Source organism: Schistocerca nitens, chromosome 9, assembly GCF_023898315.1.
Source record: "Schistocerca nitens isolate TAMUIC-IGC-003100 chromosome 9, iqSchNite1.1, whole genome shotgun sequence".
NCBI lineage: Eukaryota > Metazoa > Arthropoda > Insecta > Orthoptera > Acrididae > Schistocerca > Schistocerca nitens.
This window is the reverse complement of record NC_064622.1, coordinates 429,572,978-429,591,367: the sequence shown is the minus strand read 5'-3', so window position 1 is coordinate 429,591,367 and position 18,390 is coordinate 429,572,978. Positions and strand designations below refer to the sequence as shown.

The 18,390-nt window shown below is 45.9% G+C and overlaps 1 protein-coding gene across 1 annotated transcript in view; it reads left to right on the top strand.

Annotated features, from left to right (window-relative positions):
* Positions 1-577: 577 nt before the first annotated feature.
* Positions 578-18,390, top strand: part of LOC126203054 (calcium/calmodulin-dependent protein kinase kinase 1) — a 540,044-nt gene continuing 522,231 nt past the window's right edge. Inside the window, exon 1 of the mRNA XM_049937293.1 lies at positions 578-739. Coding sequence (XP_049793250.1) covers positions 690-739 — 50 coding nt within the window. The 5' untranslated portion in view covers positions 578-689. The remainder of the gene's footprint in view (positions 740-18,390) is intronic.

The window sequence follows — 18,390 nt, the reverse complement described above, 5'->3', positions numbered from 1 at the left end:
AAAAAGGCAGTCTGTAAGAGGTACCTGGCAAACGCTGCAGTTGTTTAGGGATACAGATAAGGCACATTATCGACAATGTGGGAAGCAGCAGTTAAGCTAAGACGAACAGGGAAGCCAGTAACAAAATGGTTCAAATGGCTGTATTCACTATGGGACTTTACATCTGAAGTCATCAGTCCCCTAGACTTAGAACTACTTAAACCTAACAAACCTAAGGACAGCACACACATCCATGCCCGAGGCAGGATTCGAACCTGTGACCTTAGCAGCAGCACAGTTCCGGACTGAAGCGCCTCGAACCGCTCGGCCACAGCGGCCGGCAGCCAGTAACAGCAGGGATGGTATGCTGCATCAAACCTCGTCTTCGGCTCACGAGCTGAACAGCAACGGTACCGCAGGGAACGAGACTTGGCGAACGCGCCCAAACGCCAGTGCAGGCAGACGAGGATGCTGTAGTCCGGCTGAGGCACGCGTGTTATCGCCGCCCGAGGTCGCAAGGTCGCCACGCGGAGCCGTGCTGTGCTGTTCTGTTTTGTCAGCCGGCAGCAGCCCACGGCGCACAGCGCGCAGCACGCCGGGCCTTGGACGTTATCCGGTCACAGAGTACGCGACGCGGCTAAGCGAGGAGGGGTCCAGTCCACGCGAGTCGCGTGTCAGTGCAGGCCGCTGGCGGCGCACACGGCTTCGCTATGCACCGGCTCGTCTACTACCGCCACCTCGAGCTGATCAGCGCTGCAGGGTGAGCTTACGCGGTCCTCCAGGGCAGAGCAGTGCGTCACATTATCAATATGACAGTGCCATTGTGACTATCATTTTAAACGTTTGTCTCACAGTGGAGACTCAGTGTTTCAGAAACGAAAACTGAATTAATGTAAGAGAGAAAGAGAGACTTAGCGAGTGTAACAATATTCGAGAGAGAGATTCATCGAGTGTAAGACTCTCTCTCTTTGTGTGTGTGTGTGTGTGTGTGTGTGTGTGTGTGTGTGTGTGTGTGAGTATATGTGTGTATTTGTGCGTGGGTGGATGGATGGGTGGGTGGGTGGGTTTGTGGTTGCGTGGATGCGAGGGTGGGCGGGTGAGTGGGAGACTGGGTGAAGCAAAGAGAGAGAGAGAGACACAGAGAGAGAAAGAGAGGTAGCGAGAGAGAGAGAGAGAGAGAGAGAGAGAGAGAGAGAGAGAGAGAGTGTGTGTGTGTGTGTGTGTGTGAGAGAGAGAGAGAGAGAGAGAGAGAGAGAGTGAGAGAGGGCTAGTGTAACAGAGTCATAGAGAGGGAGGAAAAGACTGAGCGAATGCAGTTCAGAGAGGAATTGACAGAATGAAAAATAAATTGGGTAAGAGTGAGTGACTGAACGAGTTTAAGATGGAAAATGAGAGGGGGAGTTCGTGATTGCGAGGATGGGTGAAGTAGGGAGGAGATTAGCTGAATGTATGAGGGATATGGAGGTTGAGGGATTGTATGAATTGAACAGAAATACAGAGAATAATATCATAAATGCACGTGCCGTGGAGGACGCATTGTAATCATCAAAACATAGGCATTGTAGTAACATAAGTGAATGTGACAAGAAAAGGTTTTTTCAACGAAAACGACGAGTCACTGATTTTATATCAACCCAGTTTTAGTACCTTCTTGACCTGTGAGACACGTGCACAGATAGCTGTTGAAAGATGAACATGTGGTCCAGCGAATCGTTTTGACCTTTCACTTTAGCGAACAGTCGTTTTTCCATCTTTTAGCGCGAGCGTAGTCTGCTACCTGTACGTGGAAATAATGAGTCAGGTCACATTACTAATGGACTATTTGTCGTGGCGTACTAGTGCGCAACTGAGGAAGTGCCTGCAGCAAGCGGTGCGAGTGACACGTCTTGTTTGTATCCGCATATAATCTATGAAACTGTTACTGCTGTCATTCTTTTTCTGTTAACACAGTACTGTGGCCATATGAGTACTGGAACTGTATATGATAAGTGGCAAACATTTGCAAAAAAATGTTTGTAACCAATGACAACCTTTTACATCGGTATGCACATGTCCGTGCAAGTCTTCATTTTAATAAGAGCGATTCAGCTCAACAGATTGTGGGATATTTAATGCTTGTTGCTTGATACGCACGAAAAAGAATAATAATTTTATGTTGTTCTGAAGATGGCTCGTCAATGAGCTGAAACTAGTTATCAATAAAGATATTTTTCACATCTTGAACTGGGTTTTTTAATCCATACATTCTAACATCGCTTGTCACCCTATTTGACAATGTGAAATAACAGCAAAATAAATGAGACTAGTTATGATTCTTTAATCCGGTATTCAAAAGATACCAGGGCTTTAAGTTTCGTTTAGTGCACTGCTTTGCAGCTCAATATTTTATGAGCAAGTTGTCAGTCTTTACATCGGACTGATATTTATTCGAGATGTAACATTATATTACTGGAAATTTTAAAGGATAGAAGCCGACCGCTTTGGCCTATCAGTTCTAGGCGCTTCAGTCCGGAATCACGCTGCTGCTACGGTTGTAGGTTCGAATCCTGCCTCGGGCATGGATGTGTGTGATTGCCTTAGGTTAGTTAGGTTTAAGTAGTTCTAAGTGTAGGGGACTGATGAACCTAGATGTTAAGTTCCATAGTGCTTAGAGCCGTTTGAACCATTTAAGACATAGACTTTACTTGTGCAATGTGGCGGACAAAATATTTCATCCACTTCAAGATAGGCAGCCCAAGTTACATCACCTGCCGCAGGTGCGGATGATGTAATGTGGGTTGCCTGTCTTAAGATACATGAAATATTTTTACAACCAGTTTTACTTTGTCCAAGCTGTTGGCAACAGATTTATCTGCGATAAGCTTCATATTGCAATTACTTCTATCCGACAAGTAATGAATAATATGAACACTCTGCTCGGGCACTCCAGGTATTCATGTCTCTTATGTGTTTGGTGAAAATCTTTTAGAAAGTCTGCATTTTTTCGTGTCCCAGCGTGGTGCGGCTACAGTGCTTCTTCAACGCCATTGGTTACTGTTGTGACTTGTCGATTATATAAATGGCAGCCGTTGCTGCAGTCGACGGCTTCTTGCCTTGTTGGCAGTAATCCGGAATCTTGGCGGGAACTGGGTCTGAGAGAAGCTGGCTCGGTCTTTGCGCCTTATAATACGTACGCCACGGCTGCAGCGGCGAAGTAAGTTCTCCGCAAAGTTGACAAAGAACCTTTTGTTCAAAGTTGAGCCGTCTTCGCCGTTCCCCACAAAAACGTCCCATGGTTCCTATTGCAGAACTCTGTGTCATTAATTGCTTTCAGCAGGATCGCTGTCAGAACTCAGGGTGCACTTACCATTCTGCGTGTCACCGGCACACACAGTTTTGATGCTGCTCTACGTGTACAACTTTTAACGGGTTTAAATAACGTCTATCCACTCTACAAACATTAACTCTCTTAGCGTCAAGCCCGTAGATTGTACGGGCCAGCGTATTTTGTTGACTAAAAGGCGCTGCACTTTGTCTTCATATCTCTGGCTGTCGATGTACGATATTTATACCGTTATTTATTAGTTTCGAGAATAGATGGCTTGAATGGGAGTCTTGTTTCCACCATATTTCGTTCGTTTTTCGTCATTGTTTTCGTATTCGGATAGAACTCATTATTGGTATTCTGTGTAAGAGAAATGGCCCGCCATGGTTTATCTGATGAAGAAATTGCCGATTTCTTAGTTTTTTGTCAGATAGATATTGAAGATAATTCCGGCGACACAGGTGTCTTTGAAAGGAACGGCAATACCATGTGTTCAGGCACAGAACTGTAAAACAATGGCGGAAACGGTATTTTCATTTGCTCTTACTAGGAGTATTGAATGCCTTTTGATTACAGCGTTCCTTTCAGACCAAGAAAATGATAATATCTGGTTTCATTACAAATTTTGCCAACAGCTCCAAATAACCAAAACGAACCTGTAGGCTGACTTACACAGAGACGTTTCCTGTAACATTTACCTCCCACAAGCAAAAAACCTGTCTCCAGTGTATGCTATGTTTATTCTTCAAAATCAATGTTATGTTCTTTCTTCAAAATCATAGAAAGAAAGTGGGAAAGCAAATAGACATGTTATTGGTGGGAACAGTGTTGTGTGGTGTTATGTATGGAACCCTGTTTTAAACCACTTTATACGAAAATGGGGTATCAATCTAAATAGAAAATGCTAATGTATTTAAATACGCTATTCATCACTGATCGTTATGTATTCATGAAGTCATTTTCTCTCTACATATGAATGTGCAACTTCTTTTAATTTTACGAAAACAATGTCATGTATAATAGTATAATTTGTCAATGTTATACCAGACATGGTTTTGTTCATAACTGCATATTAAAGAAGACAAAATGGGTTTAAAATAGTATTAATTTTGTGTTTATATATTCGATGTTTTCCAAGACATAAATTTTTGAACACAGCTAAAACTACCTGGGTTCTGCGGACATTGAGAAATATTGGGCGGCACTGAGAGCGTTATGCCGTCGAGTACTGCCTTTTCATACTTACGTAAAGTGCGCTTAACTTCCGTAAGTTGGCTACCACCACGTTCTGATGACACATGTGTGAAATATCGTCCAACACACAAACATATGACTCTTCACCAGTTCTATATGAACGCCGTAAGTTCATGTATAGTCCGTGACTGAGGTTACTCTTATCAGTTCCTGACTTTTTCCATTCGTGTGTAAGGAGACGAATAACTGACGTGTGTAGCTCCGAACGCGCCGTAATCCTCTTCTTTTCCTCATCACTCTCCGGCTCCCACCCCCATCTCCGCGTCTATTTCGGTAACTAGTTCCCTGACTTCGTAGCTGGTGCCTTCCACGACTTTCTCTCTTGCATAAACTCAGAGCAAAGCTCACACCCAACAGAAGCAACGTAATACCACTGTACGGCTGTCTGGTTGCGGAGTCTAACAGAAGTTCCCAGCGAACTGTTGACAATTCTGCTCTACACGGTACCTTCAGTAAGAGACTTACTACTATCAGTCTCGTTCGTTTCCATGAATGCCTCGTTGGCGCGTTGGCTGTGCTGTATTATGTTGAAAGCTACGTTTTCGGAGAATCTTACCCGGTGCTGTACTGTATATAGATTTTTGGGATATTAGCTTCGTTCACTCGCTTTTAGCAGGAACATGGAGTCATTTGGTTTGGTGTATGGAGTGCATACGAATAGCCGTTTTACATAAAATTATCAATAAGCCGTTTCTCGCTTTCTGCATTCGTATGCTTCAACGTGTGGTCTCTGTGACATGGGAATAAGTAGTATATTCATATTTAAACTGACAGCTTATTAGTTTCTGCACAGCTTTGAATCTTCTACGTTCTCTACGAAAACATTGTTTCCAAGACATTCAAAAAATGTATAACGTATCATACGTTAATGAGGTGCATATACTTGTAAATACGTTTTATAATCTCAAGAAATTATATCTAAATTTGATAGTGTCATGTGAAGGAAAAGAAACTTGTACCAGTTTTTCAGTGTAATTGCTGATTAGTGCACCAAGTGGCCATAAAGATTTTTTTTTTTAGCCATCTACAGCGGAACTGCCGTTATAGATGATATTCGAATAAAACGGTTCCGCCATTTCAGAAGCGGCCACTTTAGCACGTTAATAAATACTTTTGAACGTTTTTAGGAACGCTGTTACTGCCTTCGAGAGGAGAAGGTAGTAGTCTGTCCATAACTTAAATTTCTTTGTTTCTCGAAAACAATCTTACGCACAAGTTGTCTACCTGGAGTAGCGACCCACTGATTAATCTTGTGCTTCATCAACAGATAAGAAAACAAGAAGCCAGAATATTTTAAATGGCGTCAAAGAACTCTCTTAAAAGTTGGTGACCGAGACACAGACATTTAAGGAACTTTCTAATAGTAAACAAAATAGTTTTACACCGATAATTCTCATTAAAAATAAATAAGTTATGCAGTACTGGGCCTGGAGAATATTAACTCTTTCGTGGTTGATGGGTCATATATGTCCCACTAACTTTTAGCGCCAATACTAATGTCGGGATATATGTTATCCAGCTCTGCACAGCGCTGCCATCTAGGGACGACTATACCGTACATGAGAAAAAATTGGGACTGGACTGCACAGGCGGTAGAGAAATCTTTGACTACTTTTGCTAATTGGTGCGTTCATATGGCCGCTGGAACACCACTGATTTGTATCATTCGACAATTTTCATCATTTCTCACTATTCAGAGATGTCTGACGTATTCGTCTTGTGCCGGCCGGAGTGGCCGTGCGGTTCTGGGCGCTACAGTCTGGAACCGAGCGACCGCTACGGTCGCAGGATCGAATCCTGCCTCGGGCATGGATGTGTGTGATGTCCTTAGGTTAGTTAGGTTTAATTAGTTCTAAGTTCTAGGCGAATGATGACCTCAGAAGTTAAGACGCATAGTGCTCAGAGCCATTTGAACCATTTTTTTTTTTCGTCTTGTTGTTAAAGTTATAATAATTTCTTAGTACAAATATATTGTCGATCGTACTTATCAGAGACTGTATTATTTTATACTCGAAATAAAATTAGGGGTACACAGGTATTGACTGGCTCTGAGCACTATGGGACTTAACTTCTGAGGTCATCAGTCCACTAGAACTCAAAACTACTGAAACCTAATTAACCTAAGGACATCACACACATCCTTTCCCGAGTCAGGATTCGGACCCGCGACCGTAGCGGTCACGCAGTTCCAGACTGTAGCGCCTAGAACCGCTCGGCACTCCAGCCGGGCACAGGTATTCCAGCAGGCTTTATTTGTAAAATTATTTATTGGTTTGAAATATAATCAACCCTTTCATAGATAAAACGGATTTTTTTTTTGCAGATTTTTAAAATATGAAGGTGATACTTTCTTTTCAACCTCATTATTATACTTGCAACGAGAAAATATCTTTTAGTTCTCCATTTTTTCACAATAGGAAGTCGGACACATGTCCCACGAACGAGTTACCCTTTCTGTTGACTGATTACCTAATTTTATTTTTTAGACATAAACAGGCTTTTGTTGAGAATAAAATAACTACAAATTATACATTCATTTAATCTTTTATTTGTTTAATGCTGGCGTAAAAAATATTATTACATTTGAGTTTTCATGAAAGATGATCAAAACTTACAGAACCTTATACGCCATGAAACGTGGAAAAACATGGAGTGGCAGAAAATGGTACGCCACAATCGGTGCAAACAACTTTTGTTCTATTCTCTTTAGATTTTGTGCTGCAGAATCTGCATCGCTTCCTAGTGTCACTCAAATAGCTCTGAGTATTATGGGATTTAACATCTGAGGTCATCAATCCCCTAGAACTTAGGGACATCACACACATCCATGCCCCAGGCAGGATTCGAAACTGCGACCGTAGCGGTATCGCGGTTCCAGACTGAAGCACCTAGAAGTGCTCGGCCATAGCGGCTTGCCTAGTATCACTGTCTGTCGGTACATGTTTGCCTACGCTCCCGAGTCGGACATAATATGGCACAGTAGAAATTCCTATCTTTGCTGGAAAGAATGTGGGCACTGAACCGCTCTTTTTGCTGGATGAAACCCGTTAATCAGTTGTCTTGTTATCGGAGGCGAAAGGTTAATTGAGCACACTCGAACAAGAAATGAACTCAAGAAACAATGTGCAGTAGCAAGTTATGATTTTCTAAAACACCAAAAGATGCTTTAAACAACAGATAAAAGTTTCTTAGACTAAGCACTAAACACCAGCCGTTAACACTTGCCTCTGCAGTTGAATTACAGAATGATCTAACTTCACTTCCTCATTAGTTACAAAACAGGGAAAGTAATGCATTCATCATCTGCTTCAATAAAATGTGGGACTTAACTGCTGAGGTCATCAGTCCCCTATAACTTTAACTACTTAAACGTAACTAACCTAAGGACATCACACAAATCCATGCCCGAGGCAGGATTCGACCTGCTATCGTTGGGGTCGCGCGGCTCTAGACTGTAGTGCCCAGAACCGCACGGCCACTCCGGCCGGCGAATGGGACGGAAATTGGTAGATGTTATGTACGTGTACAGACAAACAAATGATCACAATTTCAGAAAAATGAATGATTTACTGAAGGGAAAGAGCTTCACAACTTTAGAAAGTCAATAACGTGACGGTCTCCTCTGGAAATGGAAATGAGCGTTTGGAGCCATTGGCTGGGAGGCCCCTTACGTAACAGGTCCGGCCACCTTGGTGCAGGTCTTCGACGTCACATTGGGCGACCTGTGCACTGAATGGGGATGGAATGATGATGAAGGCTCTGAGCACTATGGGACTCAACTGCTGAGGTCATCAGTCCCCTAGAACTTAGAACTACTTAAACCTAACTAACCTAAGGACAACACACACATCCATGCCCGAGGCAGGATTCGAACCTGCGACCGTAGCGGTCGCGCGGTTCCAGACTGTAGCGCCAGAACCGCTCGGCCACCAGCGGCCGGCAATGATGATGAAGGCAACACAACACGCAGTCCTTGAGCAGAGAAAATCTCCGGCCCAGCCGGGAATCGAATCCGGGTCCGTAGGACAGCAATCGGTCACGCTGACCACTGAGCTATCGGGGCGGACTTGGTCCCCTCCGCTCCTTATGCAAGTAGTCATTCGGCTTGGCACTGATTGACAGAGCAATTGGATTTCCTCCTAAGGGATACCGTGCCAAATTCAGGCCAACTGACGCATTACATCGTCAAAATTCCCAGATGTTCCAAACGCTCTCCATTGCGGAGAGATATGACGACCTTGCTGAGCAAGGTGTGGTTTCACAATCACAAAAATGAGCAGTAGAAACTCTCGACGCGTGCGGGTAGGCATTATCTTACCGAAATGTATGCCCAGGATGGCTTGTCATGGAGGGCAACAGAACAGTGTGTAGAATATTGTCGACGTGCCGCTGTGCTCCAAGGTTAGCGTGCTTGATAATCAACACTTCTGGCTGTCGGCCCGCAAGGCTGACGGTTCTCAGGTTGCTACCCCATCGCTATCCGGAACGTGTCCAGTCACTTCTTCTGCCTGGAATCTCATTGACTAGAGAAGATTTGTCTCCAGTGAAGACTCCCGCTTCGAATTGAGCCCCGAAAACTTGCGAAGACCTGTCTGGAGATGCTCCGGGCAGCAGTGGGATACGAACCTGACTGACACCCGACATATGGCCTGACAACCAGGAGGAAAAGTCTGCGGTGCCGTTTCTTTTCGTAGCGGGACCCACTTGGCTGTAATCCGCGGCATCCTTACAGCTGAGCGGTACCTCGACGACTTTCTACGCTCCATTTTGTTGTTCATGACGACCCATCCTGGGATTACATTTCAAGAAGATAATGCACGCTTGCATACAGCGATTATTTCTGCTTCTTTTCTTCGTGTTTACCAAATCCTACCTCTTCCAGCAATGGCGCCGAATCCTCCGCAATTGAGATTCGGATCATTATGTGCAGGGCTCTCCAACTAGTTCTGGGTTTTGATGGTCTGGCGCGACAGTTGGACAGAATTGGACTCGATATTCCTCAGGAGGGCATAAAACAACTCTGTCAATCAATGTCAAGCCGATTAATGTTTGCATGGAAGTCAGAGGTCCACCAACGCATTACTGACTTGTTCAATTTGTGATGCTCTTTCTCTTGAATACGTTATCCAATGTTATTGAAATTGTAATCACTTGTTTGTGTCTACATGTACATCACATCTACAGATTTCCGTCCATTTCGGATAATTCCTTCGTGGTACGTCGCCCCCCCCCCCTTTTTTTTAAGAGTACCATTTACAGTTTGTACAGAAACCAGATGGCAGTTACAAGAAACGAGGGGCATGAAAGGGGGATACCCCATCCCCGATGTTATTCAGTCTGTACATTGAGCAAGCAGTAAAGGAAACAAAACAAAAATTCGGAATAGGAATTAAAATCCATGGAGAAGAACTAAAAACTTTGAGGTTCGCCGATGACATTGTAATTCTGCCAAAGACAGTAAAGGACCTGGAAGAGCAGTTGAACGGAATGGACAGTTTTTGGACAACATTGTTGTGGAGAAACAGCGATAGCTAAAAATTATCTCAGTATTATGAAAACAGTCTTAATCGCGATATTTTTTATTTTATTGTTTGTTTATTTATTAATAAAAATCGGGATTAAGACTGTTTTCTTAATACTCCCCCGTCGGGTAGACCGTTCGCCTGGTGCAGGCCTTTCGAATTGACGCCACTTCTGCGACCTGCACGTCGATGAGGATCAAATGATGATGATTACGACAACACAGCACCCAGTCCCTGAGCGGAGAAAATCTTCGACCCAGCCGGGAATCGAACCCGGGCCCGTAGGATTGACAGTCTGTCACGCTGACCATTTTTTTAAATTTATTTTTTATTTTTTTTAGGACGTGAGTAAATATAACTTTCTTGTAATTATCTACAAAAAGATCAAGACTAGTATTGGCGAACTATCAACGAATGTCGCGCCAAGCGTCAGAGATTGGGCCGGGCACAATCTAATACCTCCTTGCATTTTTTTTCCTACCCCCCCCCCTCTTTTTTTTTTTTTTGTCAGGTAGTGGGCTGGCGGAGGCAAGGTGGGCAGGGGTCGCGACCCGTGGCCTGTCCACGATGTCTCCCCCCTCCCATCCTGGGGATGTGAAGTGGTACAAAGGATGCAGTTGGTGTATTATTGTGATTTTTGTTTCTTTTATTTATTCATTTATGTATTTTTAATTTTTAATTTTTTTATTCTTTTTTTATTTTATTTTTTTAACAGTAAGGAACTGAAAACTAGTAAGTGCACTCTTTGCGTCGAGTTGGGGACGCACATAACTAAAACCATGCTAATAGTTGTAGAAAAAGGCATAAAGAAAGAGAGCAAAGTGCAGGGCGAAGGAAACCATGAAACGAAACTGAAGGATGGAATCCATACCACCATTAACCAGTGCTACATCTTGCACCGGATGGGAAAACTAAAACTGCGAAGACCTTTTCGCACCGGGGACAAAGAGAGGAAATGGGGCAAATACTGCTACAGAGTGTGAGGGTTCACAACGAAACTCTCCATCTGCTGTATCATCCAGGTATGACTTCTCGTAATGATGAAAGTAGATCCCACGTTGTACCGTGTAGTGTTCTATCATCGTATTGTAATTTTAGCTTCTCTTACCCGTGATGTTCCAGCTACGTGGAGGGTCGTGGAACGCACTCCACAAAATATTGGAAAAATACTGTCGATACTTAGGGTTACGGAGGATCTTGCAATGTCGTTCCTGCAAATAGTTCCAAAAGTCTAAAGTGTTCTTAGTGCCGTCTTGAAACAAATAATGCACTGCATGTCCACGAAGCCACGTCATTGCATTAGTTTTAGTGCGTGGGTAATACGTTTCATCTGGGAATAAATCTTGGGGTCGATATGATTCGGCGTTACCCGAAGGAAGTATGCTGACATTTGCCTCACTAAGTGCCACACTGCCGTAGACTCGCCACAGCTAAGACGGTGTTCGTCGTCGTCTTGAACGCCACAGCTCGTGCACGTGGGTGAGTCTACCGTGTGGATCGCATGTAGCCTTGATCTGGTAACCTGCTTAGCGTTGACAGTGATATACCACACCGCCGTGACGTCAGTGTCCAGGGTTACGTGGTGAATTGTCCTCCACACTACTCGCCAGTTGACGTTCGGGTGCTTCCTCTCCACGACGTTATCGGGTCGTCCACGTTGCAGGACCCTATAAACCGTCTTTGCCGTCGCCAGTTGAGTCGCTGGTAAGGCAAGTCGAACGTAACTGAGTTCGAGGTAAAAGACACCGATGTAGAAGAGCGAGGAGGGGACGTGGTGTATCGGCACAGGCGGCAACAGGGAGGGCGGTGCTAGTTCTTCTATTAACAAACTGGTCAGACTGTCCGGACGGCGGTGCCATAGTTTGACTAATGTGCTCACAAATAGGGCGACCGCTCTGTCATAAACGTGATAAAGGCCAAGCCCTCCCCGATCCGGGGGAAGGGTGAGAGTCTCATATTTGATCTTGAAAAGCATTCCTGAACTCACGAAGGACCCAAAAGCCGCAAGTATACGGCGAGCTAACATCACCGGTATAGGTAATATCTGGGCGATGTGCGGAATGCGTGACGCTAAATGTGTGTTAACATACTGGGTCCGTTGGACGATATCCAGGGCTCGTAGGTGGTTGTTGGCAATGCCTGTCCGAACATTCCGTAAAAGCCGTCGAAAGTTGTGAGCAGCGGTCCGTCGTATAGCGTCTGTAAATTCAATGCCGAGACATTTCAAACTATCTCTGAGCTGTAAGGGGGTGACACTGTTCTCAGACAATCCGACCCCGACGTTCATCGCCACCGATTTTGCGACGTTGATACGACTACCAGTGGCCATGCCATATTTCGTTATCCAATTTAGTGCGCTAGCGGTGTCGTCACCGCTGCGGATGACAATCACCAGGTCGTCAGCGTACGCTTTACACCGGAAAGTGTGGCCTCGTAACGTCATACCCGTTAGTCGTTGGCGCAGGCCGCAGAGGAGAGGTTCCATGGCCACAGCGTAAAGTAAAGTGGACAGAGGGCAGCCTTGGCGTAGCGATCGAGAAATGGTGAGGGGCTGCGAAGGTCGGCCGTTGACGATCACCTTGGACGTCGCGCCACGGAGTAGTCGCATGACGACAGTGACGAATGGCTATGGGTACCGCATATGTTGGAGGACCGCTTCCAAATAGTTGTGGTCCACTCGGTCGAAAGCTTGACTAAAATCGATTGCCGCCAGTGCACCCTTCAGACGACATGCCCTCTCCAGTGAGATCAAGTAACGATATTCACTGAGTGCTGTTTGAATATTATTGTCGCCTCCTAATGACGTTTGATCGGGTGAGATAACATTTCGTAGGGTCTGGCGTATCCGCGCCGCCAACAGTCGAGAAAAGATCTTAAAGTCGCAGTTCAATAGCGTCAACGGGCGGTAGTCCTGCAGTCGTGAGCCACCGGACGGTTTGTGAATAGGAATAATCATCCCTTCCACAAGGGCCGCAGGGAGCGGCACGTCCGAGGATAGGAGTTCGCGACAGATGTCCGTCCATCGCGAGGCTAATAAATATTGAAAAGTCCGGTAAAATTCCAAGGGGAGGCCATCAGGACCCGGAGACTTGTTGACAGCTCCTTTTCCAATGGCGTCGATCACTTCTTCTTCTGTAATTTCTTCCATCAAGGCCGCTTCCATTGCCGGGGTGACGGTGCCGTAAATCGTCTGAGAGACGTCCTCCAGTGCTGTCGGATCAGGGGTCTGAGCGGAATAGTGTTGGGAATAATGATTGTAGAACGCTGTGTTTATGTCTTGTTGCGTGGTGAGGCGATGACCGTCCTCCGTGTCGATGAAGCGTATCAGCGCTCGTTGGCGTCGTTTACGTTCACGAAGGATGTGGAACATTGACGGGCGTTCGCTAGGTATCCGATCCTGCGTCCTCGAGCGGATGACTACCCCCTCTAGGTGGCGTCGCACATGAGCGAGGATCTGAGCCTTAGCACGGTGGACCGCCGTTTGTCGTTCCGGAGACGGCGCCATAGCATCGCAGTCGCGCAGGACCCGGAAGTAAAAGTCGAGTGTATGTCTTCGCCAAGTAGCGTGGTCACGACCGTAGGTTATCAACGTTCGCCTCAGTGCCGGTTTGGCGCAGTCCAACCACCAGCGGATCGTTGTGGGATATGCACGGAGGCGATTTTCACACGAATGCCACGTATCCTCAACGGCTTGGCGGCAATCCGGGTACGACAGGTGAGCGATGTTTAATTTCCACGGGCTGCGGCTTCTCCACACTTGTTGCCGCCGCAGGGTGACGGCACAAATGTAAGCTGAGTGGTCCGAGAATGCTGCAGGCCACAGTTCCGCATCCTGTGTTCCAGTGGCGAGAGAGCGTGAGACATAAATCCGATCGATACGACTGGAAGAGTGACTTGTGAAGTGCGTGAATCCCGGTCGGTGGCCGTGAAGATGTTCCCAAGTGTCCACCATCTGCAGGTCTCGAATTAGCGTCCCGAGTTCCGGGCACAGATTATGTCGTGGGAGTTGGTCTCTGGGCGCCAGTACGCAATTGTAGTCACCTCCAAACACCAGATGGTCGTGGCGGCCTGAGAAGAGCGGGGCGACGTCCTCCGCAAAGAATCGTGAAAGTTCGCGACGTTTGTCCGTCCCGGAAGGTGCGTAGATATTGATAAGGCGGACACCCAGTACTGTGAGTGCCATTCCTCTTGCCCCAGGCAGAAACAGAATATCGTCCGCCACTATCCCTTCCCGAAGAAGTACAGCGACACCGCTGCCTGTTGGGGAAGCTGGAGAGACGCAAGCATCGTAACCGTACATGCCTGGGAAGTCGTCGACGTACACTTCCTGGAGAAGGGCTATGTCGATGGAAGCAGAGTTCAACATATCCTATAGCAAGGATAACTTAGCGCGCGTCCGTATAGTGTTGATGTTTATAGTTGCAACGCGATAAGTTTGAGGTCTATCCACAGCTTCCGTGTTGGCCATCAATACCCTGGTAAGGCTGTCTCGTCACTGTAACTGACGGCGGGAAAAGATCAACAATGGTAGGCTAAATTTCCCCCCGTGTCGTCCGACACGATGGGCAAGGAGTGTTCTTCACAGTCGTCCGCCCAGTCGCCATGAAACACCATCGGCTGTTGGTGGCTGTTAGTGGCTGCTGCGGCACTCGGCGCTGACTCCATCGGCTCTGCTGGCTGGGAATCGGCAGCGGTTGCCTGCTTGTGATCCTGCTGTGCTGTGGGGTCTGAGGGGCTGAAGCCGTCACCACGGCGATCTGTTGAGTGTGAAGTTACAGCGGCCTCTGTACCGCCGGTACCGTCGTCGGAATTTCCACAGTCCATGTAAGACGATCGCTGCAAACACTCGTCCGATGGAGCACGCCGCCGTCTCTTGTGTTTTCGCGGGGAACGCTGTTTACGGACGTGTGTTTCAGTATCTGAATGTGGGTGGATTTCGTCAGCTGCTCCGGTGTCTGGAAGAAAAGCCGCTGTCGGCACAACCCGTGGGTCAATGTCCATCCTGGCATCCACGCCTTCTTGCAAGGTCGATCGGTGATTATCTTCAGGTGGGGGCGCCGTTGTAGAGGCCGGATCCTGTACTGCAGAAGCCATTTTGGTCTCTCCATCGGGGGCGGCTATCGGACTAATGTCGTCAGCATCGGAAAAGGTTGCTGCCCGTGTAACTTCGGCGTAATTGAGAGGAAGGGTCGCCACCGTAGAAGGAGTCATAGATTCACCTGTCGGGATTTGAGTAAGCCGTCGTCGGAGACAATCCGACCGGACGTGCCCTACTTGGCCACAACCAGAGCAAGTGCGTGGCTGACCGTCATACATAATGATCGCCCTACATCCGCCGATGACAAGATATGACGGAACATGTTTGGTCAGTTCAATTTTAATCTGTCGTACCCCGTTAAGAACGGGGAACGTTGTAAAGGTGGTCCATTTTTCGGCCATATGGCTGATCACTTTGCCGTAGGGCTGGAAAGCCGCGGTGACTACGTCCGGTGGTACTTCGAAAGGGAGTTCGAAGACGCGTATCGTACGGAGGCCAAGACCCGCGTGATCGATAGAGACCGCCCCAATATGGCCATCAGAATGTTTGAATTTAAGATCGTTCGCATGTGCGCTCACGATTCTGTTGCACACCTCGTCACTTACTAGCTTGACGTAGACAACACTGCTCGTGATAGAGAGATGGATACCAATTATGTCTCGCGGGTCAATTTTAACGTCGTCACGTAGAAAACGTTCCACTTCAAAAGCTCGCGGTCGTGCATGATCGGTTTGAAAACTGATCTTGATGGTGGTTTGTCTGTATGAATGTGCCATGTTGCGTCGGTAGTGATGGACTCTAAACTAGCGACAACGCAGTAGTAAACAACTACGGGCACTCGCGACCGCGCGGACGGGACGTAAACAAGACGTCCTCGCCGCAGCGCTGCGGAAAGCAGACTGCGTCCATTCAGCTACCGGGAGCGGACTTTCTTAATACTGAGGAATGGACAGTGTCTTGAAAGGAGGACATAAGAGGAACATCAACAAAAGCAAAAAGAGGATATTGGAATGTAGCCAAATTAAGTCTGGTGATGCTGAGGGAATTAGATTAGGTAATGAGACAAAGTACTAAATGAGTTTTGCTATTTGGGGAGCAAAATAACTTCATATTGTGGGCAAGCGGAATGAGGGCGTGGCCGTTTCCTTGACTCTGATGATGGTCGAAAAAGAGAGGATATAAAATGCAGGCTGGCAATGGCAAGGAAAGCGTTTCTGAAGAAGAGAAATTTGTTAACATCGAGTATAGATTTAAGTGTCAGGAAGTCGTTTCTGAGAGTGGTTGTATGGTAGTCACATATGCAAGTGAAACATGGACGATAAATAGTTTGGCCAACAAGAGAATAGAAACTCTCGAAATGTGGTGTTACAAAAGAATGCTGAAGATTAGATGGGTAGATCACATAAGTAATGAGGAGATATTGAATAGAATTGGGGAGAAGAGGATTTTGTGGCACAACTTGACCAGAAGAGGGGATCGGTTGGTAGGACATGTTCTGAGGCATCAAGGGATCACCAATTTTGTATTGGAGGGCAGCATGGAGGGTAAAAGTCGTAGAGGGAAATCAAGAGATGAATGCACTAAGCAGATTTAGAAGGAAGTAGGTTGCAGTACGTACAGGGAGTACAGGGAGATGAGGAAGCTTGCAGAAGGTAGGGTAGCATGGAGAGCTGCATCATACCAGTCTCTTGACTGAAGACCACAACAACAACAACCATTTTACTACATCTCTCTTCTTTCACAGAAACTCTGTAAAGCCAAAGCTCGATCAAAAAGTAAAATGCTGCAACGAGAAACGTTTTATCCAGGAAATGAAACTGATACACACTACTAAGATATTGGTACGTAATTATTTTCTACGCGATCATCGTTGTAGTCAAAAGATTTGTTCCAGCGGCAAACCAAATTTTCGGGAAAGGCATAAAACGAAACAGGATGCGGGTTTGGTTGTCCCCTCAAAGCATCCTGCTGAATATCAGCATAATTTCTTAAGGAACACAAGTCTAGTACATTCTTAATGGTCTGAGAAAATGAAAATCGCTTGATGCGAGATCCGAGGTGTGTGCAGGGTGTTCTAAGGCAGCCGGACCAGATCATGTATGACCGATTCCGTATGCAGCCTGATATTATCGAGCAAAAAGACGGTACTTTTCGAAACCAACACCGGTCGTTTCCGCCGATTCGCCTTCAGCTACTATCATAGTGTGACACAATCTGTGGCCGAGCAAATCATCCACCAGCACACCCTGCGTGCCCCGAAAGGCTGTGGTCGTAACTTTCTTCGCGGGTGCCGTCGTTTTGAACTTCTTATGGTGGATAAGACGAATGAGAACGTGGTCGTTCCCTTGACTCGGAGGCTTTCTTCGCCTTATAGGTCGAAGTGCGTCTCCTCTTCGTCAATTTTCGGAGGGATCAAGGAGGTTAGCGTGGGTTAGATTACAATCTTTTCTATCAAGGAAGTTAGATAGAGTTTACTTTAACCTACTTGTACAGGATGGATGGCACGACACCTCTGTCCTTGGAGACGGATAATGAACTGTGGCTTTTGCTATCAAAAAAACGCCAAATGCAGGTGAAAAGCTGTATTGTCTCAAAATAAGAAAATCGTGACGAGTTCTGTACGCTCTTTTCTCAGTTTTTGGAATAAGCAAACTAGTTTTACGAATATGTGAGACGAAAATAGAAACGTTCCATCACATATCCCAGATTTTTCGTGCTGACAGTGAGAAGCAAGACTACAAATACTCCGCATAAACTCAAATAAATTCAGCAAAACAGATGTGTGTCAGTTAACTTTCAATGACTGTCTTTAAACATATTTGTGGAAGACAAACAGAAATTTTAGAATAAGGTACTCTGAACACCTGAAACACTGAAAAGTGGAAATACATACTCCACATTTGCAAGCCAACTCATGTAATGGTATCACCGCCCTTCTGCCATAAAAATATGCTACAGGTGGTAATAATAATTCGTGTAGAGCTAACGTCCGCCTATCAAAAGCTCAAGAAAAGATCTACAACAGTAACTTTAACCATATGATTCGTCACCCTTCTCATTTGAATGAACTATTTTGGAGGATATAATTGACGCCTAAAACTTCCGATAAGAATTTTGCCCACTTGGAGTTTCCAGTGAGGCTGCGATTTTAGTCCATATCCCAATTATGATATGTTTCATCCTCAGAATGCCGCAAAAACACCTTCTGTATTGCACTAAACACATCAGTCTCTCGAGGGTGATATTTCGTGTGTGATAACGTCAGCCGATTCGACAGAAGAAAACAAAATGAG